Source organism: Nanorana parkeri, unplaced genomic scaffold (genome assembly GCF_000935625.1).
Source record: "Nanorana parkeri isolate BGI_ZX_2015 unplaced genomic scaffold, ASM93562v1 scaffold1585, whole genome shotgun sequence".
Classification (NCBI taxonomy): Eukaryota; Metazoa; Chordata; class Amphibia; order Anura; family Dicroglossidae; genus Nanorana; species Nanorana parkeri.
The window spans coordinates 91,958-109,656 of record NW_017307853.1 but is presented as its reverse complement, the minus strand read 5'-3'; the positions used below and the strand labels follow the sequence as shown (position 1 = coordinate 109,656).

The 17,699-nt window shown below is 42.9% G+C and overlaps 1 protein-coding gene across 1 annotated transcript in view; it reads left to right on the top strand.

The window, feature by feature from the left end:
- The window catches only part of LOC108798918 (alpha-2-macroglobulin-like), a 72,722-nt gene that overhangs the window by 22,178 nt on the left and 32,845 nt on the right, over positions 1-17,699 (top strand). The window contains exons 3-17 of the mRNA XM_018570723.1: positions 1,198-1,218; positions 4,379-4,547; positions 6,001-6,085; positions 6,647-6,773; positions 6,969-7,077; positions 7,194-7,309; positions 8,606-8,761; positions 9,500-9,730; positions 11,036-11,093; positions 11,246-11,388; positions 11,513-11,662; positions 13,282-13,449; positions 15,103-15,208; positions 16,182-16,320; positions 17,115-17,346. Coding sequence (XP_018426225.1) covers positions 1,198-1,218; positions 4,379-4,547; positions 6,001-6,085; positions 6,647-6,773; positions 6,969-7,077; positions 7,194-7,309; positions 8,606-8,761; positions 9,500-9,730; positions 11,036-11,093; positions 11,246-11,388; positions 11,513-11,662; positions 13,282-13,449; positions 15,103-15,208; positions 16,182-16,320; positions 17,115-17,346 — 2,010 coding nt within the window. The remainder of the gene's footprint in view (positions 1-1,197; positions 1,219-4,378; positions 4,548-6,000; positions 6,086-6,646; positions 6,774-6,968; positions 7,078-7,193; positions 7,310-8,605; positions 8,762-9,499; positions 9,731-11,035; positions 11,094-11,245; positions 11,389-11,512; positions 11,663-13,281; positions 13,450-15,102; positions 15,209-16,181; positions 16,321-17,114; positions 17,347-17,699) is intronic.

Below are 17,699 nucleotides of genomic sequence, written 5' to 3'. Positions count from 1 at the left end.
ACAACAATGGCCCCCCCCCCCCCCCTTGACCCTTTGCCTTACTGAAAACGGCAAAACTCAATAAGCACTGAAAGTGAAATAAGGTTTGAAAATGTATTAATCTTCAGTTTCCCCATAATTATATGAATGATTTAGCAAATGGGGCACAAAGGGAGAAGAGCAATTCATCTTAAAGTACACTTATCCTTTAAGGGCATGATCTCTCGGGAGAAAAACTCCTGTTGTGTCCCTTCCCTTGGTGCCCTAAGTATGTGCTTATTCTAATTAATGGTTAATGCAGCTCTGACTAAGGTGGTTATATATTTTGATTGAAGGGTGTGGCTAGGGAGTTACTACTGAAATGAGTACTTTTTGTATATTTTCCACTGCAAACAAGTGCCACAAGTGGAGATATAGATATATCTATCAGAGAAAGATGGGTGTTTTTTGGCTCCAGAAAGAACAAGTCCAATAAACTTCAGTCTCAAAAGTATAAATTTATTAAAGTAATTTGTAAAAAGCATTGCATATGCATAAAGGGTATAAAAAGAGACTTGCACCCCAGAGGAACAACCTCCTATCACCCCCTAAATAACATAAAGCGAGGTTTAACTAGATGGTCATGGACCTGAACATATATGGTACAACATCATAGCAACAAAAAAAACCTAATATTGGTTAATTTAATAAACCTCGGATGCAAAGAACAATACCTATATGGGTGATCATTGGCTTGCAATGCTAGAGGAGCATTGCTTGTGAGCTCAACGTGTTTCGCGCCAGGGGGTGCTTCAGGAGGAGAGGGAGGTAGTCCCTGCAGTGTGAGGTCAACAAGTGCTCGGCATGAGCATCGAACGGACTATGGGCATGTGTACCCAGAGTGGAGGAGGTAGAAAATGCACACCAGAATGGGCCTAAAAAGTCAAGGAATTTAGTTTTAAGGTAATAGGTGGTGAAGAAGGATCCAATGGTGTGGAAGAGTCCAGGGCAGCTGGTGGGACCGTCCTCCACCAAAGGACGCCGATGTTAGTGGGGCCGTTGCCAGCCCTGCACTTATATATATTTTTTTTTTTTCTGAGGTCCAACCTCCTAAAGCTAATTTACTCAAATTAAATCGCCACTATGTTAATATTGCTATAACCCCAAAAAAATGTTTAAACTTTTAAAATAACTTGTTATCTTGCTATACCTCAAACATATTTTTCTTTTCTTTTTCAGTTCCCCACAGTTTACCTAATGGTAAGAAACTAAGCCCTTTAAATCTTTTCCAGATGCATCAGCTTACAGCGTGGAGACCAGGAGAAACTACTGACCTTGTTAAATAAACACTTTTGTGGTTATTTCAAAATTTGCCTCAGTATAAAATCTTGTCCCTTGCCAGCATGTTACAGATGGGGACCTCTGCTCTGTGTGAGGTGCAGGATACCTCCTGCTGAGTCCGAGCCAGAGTTCTCCCATCAGCAGGAAGAATTAGCTTTGCTGACTGCAGAGCTAGAAGTGTGACTCGGCAGAGAGTGTTGATGCTCTGCATGGAGACTTCTGCTTCCACATAGGGTGCAAGGGTCCTCGCTGCAATGTTCTCTGTGCTGGCAGGGGACTGGCTGCATTCTAAAGAAAATGGTAGGATTTTGCAAACCTTTAGCCGGGGCACAGGAATCTGCTAGAGGAAGCAAGGATTACAGTGTATGTATAGTTTTACATTCCTGTCCAGGAGAGGTAACTGGAATTGGGAGGAAATCTTTACAACATGAAGGGAACATTTTGTCACTAGAACAGGTGCCTCCATTTGAGGATTTACCCTCCTCTTGCTCTGGTGATGACTATAAAATGTTGGCTTTCCTATTTTCTGTCTCGGGTCAAGAGGGCAAATGGAGAGTAAATATAGTCAACAGACTCAGAGGTTGTAACACTCTCCACATATACCGTATAGTCTTAATATTGTAGAGCACACCCCCGTAGGAGCCGCTGAATAACCGGGTACTTCCATAGCCCGTCTGGGGTATTAGCAACCTGGCTGCCCCAATAGCATTTACAGCCCTCTGTGGCGACCGATAAAGCTGAGATCCAGATTTTAGATATGGTGCTGAAGGAACTTTTTATTGTAGAACTTCAGGAAGAGAGGTTTAGGACCTAGGACATCATGAGAAAAAGACAGACTCCAGACCCGCCAGTTCCCTTTCAGTATTCCACAGTGCCGGATCAATAGGAAAACCTGGTGACACTGGGTATTTCAGCAAAGAGCTGAAGAGGGATAGGCAACGAGATCTTCGGTAGGCGAGGCACCGAAGTTGCTCCTGAGGTTCATTCAGTCCTAGGCACCTCCAAGCAGCTTCTCAATCAGTATGAGGCCTCCTCCAGGCTTGAGGCCTAGTGAAGCATTCCACCAGACCTAAGCCCGGTGCCAGGCTGGATTAAGACTCCAACCAAAGACAGAACTGATCATATGGCAATTCCCCAGCATGAGTATATATGCACTTCCCCCTGCATGCACCACTGGCCATGAAATCACCAGTTATCGGCTGGTGAGACACAAACTCGTAATGCTCTCAATTAGCTGTCCCAAACTGCAACAGGATCACACTCTCTGGCAGGTACTATCAATGTAAGAACACCTGGAATTAACCAGATGCCAACTATTATTCATCCAGGCCGACTACAGCTCTGGCAACACTACATTTCTAGTAGCCACTCCACTAAAGATGGTAGGGGCTACAATATTATGGCTATACATGCACTTCAATCTTTACTTGGGCATAAACTGAGGCCCCATGTACAATCCAGGGTTGAAGGACCTCAAAAGGGACACTAATTAGTTTATAGTTAAACCGAGACACCACTTCAGCTGCTACAGGACACCTGCACATTACCACTGTTGCCTTCAGAAATATTTTAGGGCAGGTCAGGTTGACTTTAAATACTAGAACTCTGAATTCAATAAATAACAAATAACATAAAAGCAGCACACCATACTATGCAAGACCTGATTTTTGCCCTTCAATCCATGAAGTCCATGTATAAGTTCAATGGGTAACACACTGGTCCTGGAGCTCCTCCTAAGATCAAGGGGAGGGGGGATCTGAACTGGTGCAGGGAAAACACAAGCAGAAAATTGTGCAGGCATTTGGCTGCATGTAAAAATGTAGTTTTATGAATTGGGGGTGGAGGGGGCATTTTTCCCACCTACAGCAAGGTAAAGACCATGGGCTCATGTGACATGTCCACGGTGTGGCATGAAAGATGAGCACCAGAACCTCCTCCTGTGTCTACTCACTGGATCTGATTCAGAAAACATATGCAGCATCCATCGCAACCTGGATGACCTCGGGTAACACGCTTCTTGTGAGATTTTTCTAGGTTCGGCCCCTTCCTCAAGCCTCCTTGAGTCAGACTGCCAGGAAGAGGTTCCAGGGTTCATCTTTCATGTGGCACCATTGACACGTCAAATGAGCCCATGGTCTTGTTTTCCCTCAATAAAACTACATTTTTAACAATGCCTGCACCTTCTTTGCTTGTGTTTTTTTTTTTTTTTTTTTTTTTTTTTTTTTTTTTTTTTTCTATAAATTGAATGAGGTTGTTGGATTAAATATTTTTTATCTTAAAGTGACATTAAACCCTCAGATTTTTTAACATAAAACAATACTGTAATCAATGGTCGTTTCCCTTCTCTTTGCTGCTCTTTCCTTTTAAATCTGTATCTGTTCTCATGCTGGGCAGAACTTCTGTTTTGCAGCAGACTGCCTTGTCTCTGGAATGGATACATGGTGTCTGTGTGTAGGTTTGCAACCTGAGCCAGCACTACAGGAAGAGGCACTCAGCTGCAAAGGGAAGTTCTCCCCTAGCATAAGAAGAGAGAAGGATTTAAAAGGAAGAGCAGCAAAGAGAAGGGAGACGACCATGGATTACCGTAAGGCACACATTACAGTATTGGTTTATGTTAAAAAATCTGAGGGTTTAATGTCACTTTAAAGGTAACTTGTCAGGAAAGACATATAGGAGATGCAATTGCTGGTTTGTGTTCGAAGGTGCATGTTCCAGGGCTGTGTGTGTATTTGGGTAGTTTTTATATTCTGGATAGTTTTAGAGCAGCCTTTCTCAACCCTTGTGTGTCTTCTGGCTTCCTCAGAGGTGCCTTGACACTTTGTGATGGTAGGACTGATGTAAAGTGGGAGACAGAGGGCTCCTGATTTGACGGGGCAACCCTACTTTATTTTTTTGCATGGGGTCTAAAATCACATTTATTCTGGGGTGCCTTGAGATTTTGCATACTTTTAAAGGGTGCCCTGACTGAAAAAAGGTTGAGAAACCCTGGTCTAGAGTTAATGCAGCACTGATAACTGCACAGAAAAGTGTTTTTTTTTTTTTTTGGCTATTCTTGATAACCTCTTCCTTCTGCTTTTAGGATCCTTCAAGGACCAGGATCAAGCAATGGCGAAACCAAGAAACGAAGCGTGGGGTGTTGTCAATGGAGTTCCCGCTGATCAACGATGCACCTGTTGGTTCCTACAACGTCATAGCTGAGAGAGAATCCAGTTATTCAATGTCACAATATTTCACAGTGGAAGAATATGGTAACTATTCTACAATTCATAACACCAGGTTCGCCCAAGATTGTGCCAGAATGTCACTTGCATACCTCCCTCCATGTCTAATTATATGCAGCAGGGGCATTCCCCACCCCTTTGTGCTGTGGGGCCGATTGGGGTGGTTCGGAGACTGTTTTGCGTGGCCACGCCAAGCCCCCGCAAATCACTACATCAGTGATTTTAAAGCATGTCTGTGAAGGCTCTCCTTTTATCCAGGTCATGGTATAGCTAGTAATGGTCCTTTTCAACTTTCAAATTTCATTTTAGTGTAATGTATCCTAAAAATACTTGTTTGATAAACATTTGCTCAAATACCGTGCGACATAAAAAATTGCAACTAGCATCTATTGATTTTACAGGGCCTCCGCTTTCAGAGAATACAGGTTATTGCTCTGGGCAGCAAGTGTAGTTGACTCATTTGTCTGTTAACAGATGTAACGAAACAGATGTAACGAAACCTTTTATATTTCAATGCAAAAAGAACCTGTTGGTCCTGCAACAAATCCAATGACCTTCTAACCACCTCTGCTACTCTGAAGCAGTGTTGTCAGCCCTGTACCGTTCTCTCTGAACTACAGGACACTTCCTCCCTATGTTATGGAGAAGAGTGCTGCAGTCCAAAATGGAAGAGAGCATCTTGGGGGTGGTAGTGCTGCCTCTACAGATAATGTTCAGTAATTTGAGTGTTGCCCAAGGACAGGAAGTGTTACTGGCAACATCAACAGGTGAAAACGAAGTAAACAAAAAAAACAAAAACGTATGCAGCCACCACATAGAATGATTGGTGTGCTGCAATACAGAACAATTTTTGTTTGGTTTCGACATACCCAAGTATGATCTAAACCTGACACATTTCCTTGTAACCGCTGTGATGTCCTGTGTCCTCCCACCAACCACGGTTTCCCCATCCTCTGGGTTCCACCATTTGCCCACAGTGACCAGGAATGTCCAAACTCCGGCCCTCCAGCTGCGGCGAAACTACAAATCCCATGATGCATCTCTCTCCGGTAGTCATGTCTGTAGCTGTGAGAATCCTGCAATGCCTCATGGGATTTGTAGTTCCAACACAGCTGGAGGACCGGAGTTTGGACACCCCTGCCCCACACGGTCTACATATAAAGGTAGTGAATCTGTGTACCGCTGATCCTATGCGTACAAAAACCTTATTCTGTCAGCAGTGACCGAGGCAATCCACCCACATCCTTCTACTGACATGCTTCGCCCCCCTACTGCCTATTGCCTTTTTAAAAAAAAAAGCCTTCTCCTTGGCAAGGGAAATCCTTCTAACATGGCACAGACTGGGAGGAGAAAAATTACCGGGTACACACCAGTTCCCTGTTCTTTCCAAAATTAAATAGTGTTTGACTATAGATTGCCTTCTCTGCGTTTGGTAGAAAAAATAGTTAATTGCGCTTAATTTTGTGCATGTGACTTTCAGTGCTGCCCAGGTTCAGTGTGGCCGTGGATGTCCCAGACACGATCTCTGCATTGCAAGGTGTTCTGAAGTTCTCAATCTCTGCAACGTAAGTAATCTACAGTATTTGCGGGTGCAAAGGTGGTAAAGGAGTGGCCATACTGGCTGTGCTTCAGTCCAAGTCAGGACTGATGTGTGTGATTTTGTTTCAGAATGGATGGCATGCGGAATGGTTAGAACCTCTGGCAGATTTTGATTGCTATAACTCCCTATTGGTCTTCATGTCTTTTTTCCCCCAATGGTAATCCTGTTTCATTGACAACTAAGAGGATGTTCTCTGCAGAATTCAATATCTGTAGCATTTGGGGGGAAATGAAATCCATTCATGATGTCCATAAGGGGCTCTGCTAGAATAAAGTGTGTGTGTGTGTGTGTGTGTGTGTGTGTGTGTCCTCTGCTACTAACTGAGGCTCTAGTAGGATGGAACCATAGCCAGATAAATACAACAACGTTGAGCATCAAAGGGGTCGTTAACATTCTTTTGCATAAGTGGCACTCTGCATGCCATGTTCACTACTGGACCAAAAACCCATGGATACCTATACTCTTTATGATTTGCGGTAAGGAACTGGTAGCTATCTGACTTGACTGCTGTTTTTCTTCACCTCAGGTACACCTATGGTGAACCAGTGGCTGGCAAAGTCACAACGCTATATTGTAAACAGTCCGGTTTGTATGGCAGACGCCAGAACTGCCTCGGAGAGAAAGGAGAGGTCTGCTCCAATATGACAGGAGAGGTGAGTAAACCTTATGCATAATGGGCTTCTGACCTTCAAGCTGGCTCATTTTAATATGCGCCTCATGATGCATCTGTATCGTAGAAATCCTATGGGTTTGACAGGATGGTGTGTGTGTGTCCAAGCTGGCACTTGTTGCATGTAGATATATGGACTGGGGGAGATGTATAGTTTTTATTCTTTGTCCATCAACAGCTCAGTCGTGAAGGGGTTTACAATGGTGCCATAGACATGTCTGGACGTTCCATGGGGTTGACGGGAATGTCCGTGCGACTAGAGTCTATAATTACTGAGGATGGAACAGGTAACTATCATATACTGTATGTACTAATTATAATTTCCGTGTGTGTGCCACTAGTGTTTCATTTTCCCATACAGGGTCTGAAATCTAAAAAAAATAAAATCTTGCATCTTCCATAGGAATCCAAGTTTCAAATTCCCGTTATGTGTGGGTCACCACCCAACCAGCAAGGCTTAACTTTGACTACAGTGCCATGAATCAGCACTACAAACGGGGTATTCCATATCCTATTGTGGTGAGTAAATTCTACATCACTCGTGGAGGGTTCTAGTACATCAGTCCTGACACTTGATGATGTAGCGCTGGCTGGAAACCTCCAATTTGGTAAAATTTGCTATCAAATTACTTTGTTTGTACAGGATTTTTGATGTGGCCTCTTTCTACAAGATTTTGGGGTGTCTGTTGGAATGTGCGCCCATTCAACCAAAAAAGCATTTGTGAATTCAGGAACTGATGTTGGATGAGGATCTGGCTCACAATCTGCATTCCAATTAATCCCAAAGGTTTTCAGTATGTCTTTATGGAGCTGGCTTTGTCCACAGGGGCACAGTCCTGCTGGAACAGCAAAGGGCTCTCGGCAAACTCTTGCCATAAGCGCACACTTGTCTAAAATGTCTTTTGCATTCTGTAGCATTGACAGTACCCTTCACTGGAATCCATTATGTGGAGGGATGGCTACAGACTTTATAGGTGGTGTCATGATCAACTGTCCACAAACTTTGACCATATAGTGTACTGTCTTTTATTTTTTGAGCCCATTGGATTCTTTAAGAACCTGTATAGGCCTAAAGAAATAAGAATAGGACAGTGGCCAAATCATGGAAGTCATCTACACTTCCCTTCTTGGAAGTACAGCACAGACTCCAATGGACTTTCGGCCAGGCTGGCCGACATGGTTCTTCGCTTTGAACAAATTTGGAACCCATGAATGCAACACTTGCGGGTGCAATCTTTTGATGAGTGCCTGCTGCCATTCTGAAATCTAAGAGAACAATCCCATCCTTTGCCCCTACACCAGGAATGGACCAACTCCTTCCTTTCATTGTCTCGCCTTTTTTCTCTCTATCCCTTTTTCCTCTTCTAACACTACTTACCTTTTTTCTCCATCCTACTTTGCCTCTTCTCCCAGTTAGGAGAGGGAGGTATTTATCTCCTGTTTGGCTATCCACGTTCATACAAGGTTAAACTGGAATTAAGGAAGGAGCATTCAGCATGCTAAACAACCCTGTATCAGATTGCTATCGTTATACGTAATGCCTTCTGCGGTTTACTCCCTCCATAGAATGCTCAAAAAATGCAACAACTCCAGCTTTGTGTGCTACCTCCATGTTTTATATATTCCGGTTCTACTTGATTGTTATATGTTTTGAAAATCTCAAACTATTGAAATTAAGAATACAGTTCAAAGAGTTACTTATTTGACCTTCTTGCGTTAGTGCCAACACGTGTTTTAATAAGCTGGAGTAACCCTTGTTTATGTTGAATCCTAATATGTTAAAATGTTCACAGCTTATTTGTCTTTTTTGTCCAGGCACGACTAGTTGATCAAGAAAAACCAATTCCAAACGAAGACGTTGAAATAGAGCTCAACCAGAATCTGATTGGGACTGTGAAGACTGACTCTGATGGGAAAATAGAGTATGGGATGGACACATCTAATATGGTGGCAACAAACTTTACAGTCCGGGTTCGTAAATTACTGATTGTTATGTTGGTGCAAAGATTCCGCCACTGGTAGTGTTTGGTGCTGGAAGTTTTCAAATTGCAAAACTGGGGATGAAAATGCTCACACTAACCTCCAAAGGAAGTGGTATGCAGGTAGAGATGACTTTCCTTAGTCACCTGCACTAAAACTTAAAGCTGAAGTTTATTCTTCCTATATCTTGCCCCCCCAACATGCTAATGAAATCCTTAATTACAATCTATTTTCATTACATACATTCTTTTAGACTCAGTGATGTCATCGCTGGGTCTCTTCAGTTTCCCTAAGCAATGCCAGCAGATCATGGCTGGTGGGAGGGGTTGGCAGGGTGCTGTACATAGCTTCCTGAAAACATCACGGCACCGTGCCTCAGTACTGCTTTCAAGAGCCCTTGGCCCTAATGCAATCAGTGGGATTTAAATTGTAACCGGTTTATATAAATCTGAAAATGCGTTTGATGGGTGGGTGTCAGTCTGGAGGAGTGAGCGTTCTAGGCAGACTGTGTTTGCACTCTTGGTAAAGCCCACTTGTATTGTGAGCTTTCATGATTGAAAGACCTAGATGATATACATCCAGTCGGGGAAAGTAGACGGGCTCTATCTGACTTGCTGCAGCTTCTACTGCACATTGTGGGAAGCTCGCAGTGTGTGCGGCGAAGTCGGTATATCCACTTTCAGTACAATTCCGGGCTGCTTCTAAATGATCTTCTTTCTGTTTCTACAGATCAGTTATAAGAACCCCGATCAGTGTTATTATGCCGACTGGAGGGACACAGACTATCCAACAGCTGAATACACGGCTTTCCGTTTCTACTCTCGAACGGGTAGCTTCATTCAGGCAAAGCGCGTACAAGGCGAATTAAAATGTGGGCAGAGCAAAAATTTTGAGATGCAGTATGCCATGAGCCGGGATGGCGTCGGAGAGAAAGCAACTTCAGTCAGATTCTATTATCTAGTGAGTATGATGGGGAAAGGGAAACGGAACCTTTTTTGTCTCGTGATATCGGATAATTGTAAGCAGTAGCAATTCATTAGAGGTCTATTTTGTTGTTGTATCATTAATATTATTATTAAACTTCTTTTTTGTACTTTTGTGCAACTGTGTATATTTTTTAACAGTGTTTAACTTGCAAATGGAATGGAAGTTCATAAAACGTTTCTTACGTAGTATAGAAACAGATTTCTTTAGAAAACGTTGGTTATTTTAAAATGTACTTGGATAGAGTTGCAAATGGTCAAAGGTCTGCCTGGACGGGGGTATTTCAGAGGGGCCAAGCTAGAAATCACATGGCACCATAGCAAAATGAATAGCCAGTGAACACCATATTGCTACAGTCTTGTGGCACAGTGCCTAAGCTGAAACATTTTATTATATATGCTTCCATGCAGCTGGAAAACAATCACTATCCTTGGGCGCTTTGATCGATGATTCCTAATCACAGGCAGTGTGCAGCTGTTTACATGCAGTGGGTGACTATCAACTTAAATAGATGACCGCTGCTGCCACATTAGGGATTCCTACTGCAGGAAAATTCAAATTCCTGACACAAATCCCTAAATCGCACCTAAACTCCTAAACTGACAGGTCACGGAGCGTGTGAACCTGGGCTACACACACAATTAAAAAAGCAACCCCCATTACCTGCACAATCCCTGGTGATCTACGGGTTGATTAGTATGGTCTGGTGCAGACCTTACTAATCCATCCTTTTGGCCAGAGTTCTAGCCAAAAGGAGCTTGCCGCAGCTGATTGGAGCAGCTGTGCGGTCTGCATCTGACAGATGGAGCTGGATGGTACTGGTAACGGGCCGAAATTGGCCTGTGGGTTGGTATTTGGATTTGGAGACCCATACAAAGCCTCCCTTTCTGCTGCAGATGGTACCCCCCCTCCTCCCCCTACACACACACTTTTAGTGCATTTGGGTTTCACCCACCATTTGGCAATTAATTATTCTCCTCTAGGCGCCCCAGGTCTCTCACAATAAAAGCAATGCCCCTGGTTCATGGAAATGGCATGAAGGCAAATGAGACTGATCGGGCTTTGCAGTATTTTTTTTACGTTTTATTTTTTTTACAGGTGCACTTTATTGTCTAGCAAGGTACATTAGCTTGAAATGACTGAAAGCTTCTTAGTTATATAATATTTAATTTAGATTGTTTTTCAATTTAATCTTTGTGTATAACTAAAAACCTTTCTAATAAAAACCTTTCTAATTTTGTAGTGTTCTTTTATTATATACAATTTATTGCCTCCTCTTAGGTCATGGCAAGATCGAAGATTATTCACGCCGGTCACCAAGATGCTGATTTGACCAGCTGTAAGTAGTTTTATGTGTTCATTGTGCGAAAGCTTAATTAATACTATCGATAAATAGACTTCAAAGTAATAGAACTGGTATGAAATTTTGTTTTGCGCCATACTGTCTCTAATCCTGTATCTGCATTAATTAAATGCACTTTCTCCTTACAGCAATGAATGGCTCTGTTTACATCCCTCTCTCTGTGTCTGCGGACATGGCGCCCAATGCCAACCTGGTTGTATTCAGCATCTTGAAGGGAGAGGTTGTTGTTGAGAAAGTCTCTATGGACATAGAGAAGTGCTTCAAAAACAAAGTAATTATGTGCTGTCGCTTTTATTGGTCAGTGACCAGAAGAGTTGAAACCTCTGCTAACTTGGACTTGTGTTTTAGAAACAATAATTTTAGTCACGCTCTTTATCTTTTGTCTTGCTGCATAGGTTGACATGGCTTTCTCAGAAGAGAAGGGGATGCCGGGAGCCACTGCTGAAGTTCTACTCTCAGGCGACCCAGAATCCATTTGTGGGCTCAGAGTTATTGACTCCAGCCTCTTGTTACTTAACCGCTACGAGCGTTTTTCACCTGAGAGTGTAAGTCATGGACAGTCTAATCACCTTCTAGTTTAATTCACTGACTGACAGAGGTGGGATACATATCAAATGTGCTTTACATTTCCCACTGTTTAAAATGGGAAATCATTCCAGTGGTAATTACGAATGAGAGAAACTAAAAAACAATTGCAACTTGCTGAATTTTATATATTCAAGTGCCTAAAGTAAGGCTGACTATTCTTTGCAGTAGGTACACAGAATTGGCTGCTTCTGACAGCCAACCACACTAAAGGCATGTGTTTTATCAGTGTAAATAAAGTAAAGGGCCCCTTATTCAAAATTTTGGGTTGCTGGTTTGAATTCATGCAATAGTTCTGACTTCATAAATGAGACAAGCAACAGGCTAAATAAAGAATATGAAATGCTGCTTTAGTATGGCGGTTAAATGGTCAGTCCATCCAAAAGTTTTATAGGTGAAACCATTGGTTTGAACCAATAGGCTTCACCTGTAACTCAGCTCCTGGGTTCTTATGTTTCTTGAATACTGCGACTACAAGATCTCCCTGCCATAGTTCCCAACTTTCTTCTGTCCACCTGGAATTTTTGGGTGTTCCCTCAAACACACTTTAGATGTTCCTGTCCACCTCACGTGTTGCAGCTCCTATTGGATTATCCATAATATAAAAAACACAATTGGATGGGGAGAGACCTTCATAATAGGCACAGAAGACTTGCAGGCCTGGGAAATTGGCGCAGAGGTCTCACCAACTGAGACTCTAAGAGATCATAAGAAACTGACAGTTGCAGAAAAACCTATGAGGTGCGTGATTTACATTCATCCCCATAGTTAGAGCTCATGTGTGACTTTGAAACTCACATGTTGCCTCTATTGGGATGTGAGCGAACACATCGTCACTTCCCGATCCTCTTCCTGCAGAGAGCGGTGACTGTTGGTCACCACTCCCCACAGGGATCCCCCTCCTCCCCTCTCCGATCCACCAGCGCTGACTGGAGGGATGAACAGGGAGGAGGCGGGCACAGCCTGCTCTGCCTCTAGATAGGCAGAGCCTGCTGTCAAATCAGCCAGCTGGGTGGGTCTCGACAGTATTGCCAGGATCCGTCCTGGCTGCGGCGCTCTCAGTATATAACTGGCAATAGCCTGCTATATACTGAGCTTTAGGGCCACGGGAGGACATGTACTAAATCTCCTCCCGTGACCCAAAGAGAACTATGGAAGAAAAAGGTTACCTCATCATTCTCTTTTAAAGTAACAAAAAATGGTGGCCTGACCCTTTAAACTAGGTCTTCACTGACCTACATTCTGGTACATTTTCGCCTGCTTTAGTTTGTGTGCCTCCCCCTCCATGATGCCACCGCAAGGGTCAGTTTCTTCTAAACGTATGAGTAATCCATCTTGGAAGAATGACATTCAGCTTTGTAATGGGAGTTGGGGAAATAGGAAACCTCTAGTAGGGATATTTTGCAATCAGACGTGTGTGTGTGTGTGTGTGTGCTTAGCAACTTTCCTGCAACATCCTAAAATAGAAGCTTCACTTTTTTTTTTCTTTTTTTTGCTTGAACGTGTCCTTTTCAATAACCTCAGACGTATGAGGGTGACTGTGCCATGTCTGTATCCTAACTCTCTGTTTGTGTAACAGATCCATGGCTTATTTTCCTACTGGTCCTATGGCTACGATATCGCTGGTTTTAATGTGGAGGATCCAGAGCCTCAATGTCTAGACCCGAACAAGCTGATCTTCTTTAAAGGGATTGACTATTTACCTGTGAGCAGCGACTCTGAAGGTGACAGCTACCAGAATCTTAAGGTGAGAATACTTGTAAAAACTGCTAAACTAAAGATGATCATTGTAATGTGTTAGAGAATCTTGTAACCACGACTAGATCAGAAAGTTCTAGGCAAAACTTTTCTCTTCTACCTGGTAATGTCCACTGAGAAACTTGGAAGACTTGGTCAGCTGTATTAACAATGAACTTTTTAACAGATGAGCATTGCTAAGGTGAAATCAGTTGTCTGTATTTAACTGTCTGCACATTTGCTTCCCTTTTTCACTGATTTGTTAAAGACCTTGGTTCACGGAGATGCCCTAATACCCTTCCTCATTAAGGCTAGCCATAGGCTTCTATCTGAAAACGACTAGTGGGGAGACAGGGCCATCGCTAGCACAAAGACCGGCCACTATTGGGTCCAATTTTGTTCACACTAAAATGGCTTCACTCCGCCTACATACATAAAAAGAAAAGCAGCTCGTAAAAGGTTGCTGCATCTTGAAAGAAGATCAACTGCAGGCCATGCACCTGGCCATGAACGCTGAAAGATCTAATCTCAATTGCAAGCAGAATGCAAGATGTATTTGCTCGTTAACATTAACCCAAAGTCCAACACAGTTCCTTCCTTCAACTTGGTGAACTGAAGCAGGACCTGTAAGCTTGGTAGTCTTCCATCCCATGACATGGCAAAAGAATTTGAGGGTGGTGCAGGTTTTGGTCCAGTCCCTCCCCAACACTTTGATGTACTATGCTTTGGTGTTTAAACATGTAGGTGGTAGGGCACAATTAAAACTTTTGCAAAGTGTCCCTCAAAGCTGAGGTTCTTTTGAAGTCTCAAGCAGGAAGCGCCATTGATTGGTCATGTGATCTGTCAACCAGAGGGGATGCATTGGTCTTGTCCCACAGGGTCATCCCACATTAATCTTGAGATCTAGTTTGTCTGCTGCATTGTAAATGCAAGTTTAAGCATGGTAGCTTATGACAGTGAAGTGCAGGTGGGTATTGATAGAGTGTAGGAGCCACCACACAACTGTGGACCCAATGTCTCTGCTTCTCTATAGTTTGACTGGAGTAAGATTGGGCAGGTTGCACTGAGATTATCAATCCTCATAAGCCCCACTCAAAGCCAAGAAACCTCCAAAATGTAAGCCTGAAATGTGGGCTTAAAATACATGATTATCCTTTTATTCTACTGCAGCTCTTACACCTAAGATATTACGTTATCTGGCATCTAGGAATGCTTCAAATTCTTCCCCAAAGCTAATGGGTTATGTTGGGGGCCCTAGTAAATGTTCTCTGTTGGGTTCTGCCCATTCAAGATATATTCAGTACTTCTAGATATGAAGGAGCATGTGCTAGATATGAAGGAGCTTTTGACTGTGAAGAGCTAATCCCTGCAGTCACTTTTTACATGCATATGCTACAAAAATTGATGCTATCATGAAAATACATCCTGTACTTAATAAGCTTGACTCAAAACCATAACATGGAACTGTCCACAAAAAAAGTGAATGCACATATATGCATAAGAGTAGCACATGTGTTAGTAAATTGACCCTACTTACTGTTCATGATGAGCTCTCTTTAGCCTCACGGCTGATGTGCCATCTGTAGCCTCAAAAATCTGATAGCTGTCCCTTCCCCCTTCCTTTTTTTTTTTTAATGGATTTTTTTTTTTCCACGTATTTTAGGAAGCCGGATTGATTTTTGCAACCAGAGACCAAGTGAGAAAGCCGAAGGTCTGCGACTACAGATATAACCAGCGGCCTAATTACGGCTTAACTGCAGATGGGGCAGGTAAATAATGGCTTTTGATGCTTCAATCTAAATTTGTACCCACAACAAAAAATGTCTGTCCCAATAATGTTTACACATCTGAGTGCACTGACGATGTGGTGATTTCAGTCCTATGAAAAAGCAGACCTTTGCTGGGTAGACAAGTGACATTTTATTTAAAGATGAACCCCAAGCAAACAGCTAAACACACAGATACATATTGGTAAGCAGTTTTATCTTATCCCGTGGTGCCCCCTTCCCCACATAAAAACACACCTCATCCTGGCCCGGTGTCACCATTAGAATATTTCTGCTCGCCTCTCGTTCTGACAACACAATTATATAGGCTTTCCCATCACTCTGTGTTGGTGATGGTCACCAGGACAAATAGAAGGGTAAATCTCCCCAGTGGGGACCAGGAATGGTCTCCTTTTGGCAACTTGCATTGGTTCATATCTGATACTGGAGGGCTGCTGGGGATGCCAAAATTACTGTAGTAGTTCACACTTCATACACCGATAGCCGTGATCTTCCAGGTGTGGCTCCAGCTGCCATTTAGAGAACATCTTGTTAATATATTTTTTTTATTGAATACAAGGAGTTCTTGATTGGACAAAGTGGCCAGGAAGACCAGATGTTATGATCTCCACCTTGTCAAATCAAACAATGCCTTCTTTTCCTTGAACAAATAAAAGGTGTTCTCTGAATGGTGTGAATGACTCCCTGTGTTCGGTGGGGAAGCTGCAGCCAGAAGATCAGGTCTATCGCTGTATGTAGCAGGAACTACTACAGTGATTATCGGCATCCCCTGCAGATATGGATAAACTTTCATCAAGCCAAGGTAGACCAATGGAAGTATCCATAAAAGATCATTCCTGGAGTTCCACTTTAATCCACTTCCATTTTACAGCAGACTGGATCCATATAATTATCTCGTCCGCCCTCCCTCCCTACCAAGGTCTCTAAAGATTTTTATTCTCCCTGATCTGTTAAGTTCCAGAAGCTTCAATTTCCCTCAAATCTGCTAACAATCAAGGTTTTGCTGGCGGTGCCGGTGGTGGTGGAGGTCCTGCGATTGAGACTGTTCGGACAAACTTCTCGGACACTTTCATGTGGTTCATGGTTCCTCTTGAGTAAGTACCTAAATCCTTCATGGACAAGCCATGAGCCAGTGTGCATGTGGTTAAGTGAAGTCACTTTGTTTGCCTGAAGGAACCAGGATTGGTCCAGAAATGTTGCTACACATTGTGAGACCTGTGATGCCAATAAAAGGATCCGACGTTTAGGACGTTGGAGTGCCAGAGATCTCTTCTTTCTCATTGGGTATTCCCCTCACATCTGTTCCAGTGACGACACACAAAGGAAAAAAAAATGCTCCAACAGGGACACGGCTTTAAAAAGGGGAAAAACTGACCCTTATCAACTGCAGTTGCTTCTGTAAAGCTGAACTCCTCCGGTTCAGTCTTGCAGAGTTGTACAGTATCCTCTCCTGGACACAAGCTGCTTCCTCCGTGATAAGCTCACAGTGTGCAGTGAAAATCTGTGTGCATTAAAAGCTGGAGTTGCAGGAAGTCAGAGACCACTTCCGTTCCTAGTTCTTTAGTTCTTCATCATCTAGCTCTTTTCCTCCCCAGTCTTGACGAGTCGGCAGCATTGTTTTTGCTGAGAGAAATCCATAGATGCATGTACAGAGGGCTGTGTATGGGTGGAGTTCTGGTGTCCTGAAGGCTCAGTCAGGGCTGACCTTGGTTGTGATTTCGAGCTGATTTCGAGCAACAAAGGCAGCGATGTAAGCCCAAACGGGGAGTTAGGATCACAATAGATTTCTTGCAGATCAGAAGGTTTCTTTACATGGGGCATTTTTTACTGTAAGAAATAGTCCAGTAAACCCAGACAAGTGACTGATTCCCTTACATTTGTGTTTCAGTAAAGACGGTCACGCTGCTTTATCGGAAATTGTCCCAGACACCATCACACAGTGGAAAGGAACTGCTTTCTGCCTGTCCGATAAGGGAGGTTTTGGGATGACCAAGTATGCGGCCAACTATACAACATACTTGCCGTTCTTCGTCGAGCTCACCAAGCCCTATTCCTTCATCCGGGGGGAGACTTTAGTCCTGGTAGCAGTTGTACAAAACTATCTGGAGCAAGCTGTCAAGGTGAGTGCTGACTTGTTATATAATGTATAGTGCCCCAGCAACTTCTTCTGTTGCCTCTTTGTACTATTGACTTTAGTTTTGAATACATATTTCACCATCGTCTTGCTTTTATTGCATTTGTCTTATTATTAAAGTCTGCACTTTGCAACTCTGTATTCAGTAATACAACTTTAACCACTTCAGTACCAGCATGTTGCACCCTCTTCATTACCAGGCCAGTTTTTTAGTTTTTTTAGTGCTGTGCAAGTTTGGCTGAGAATTACTGTCACACAACACTAAGAAAATTAATTTGATATTTTTGAAGACAAATCAAGGTTTTCTTTAGTGTTTTAATGACAGCTTTTAAAGTGTGC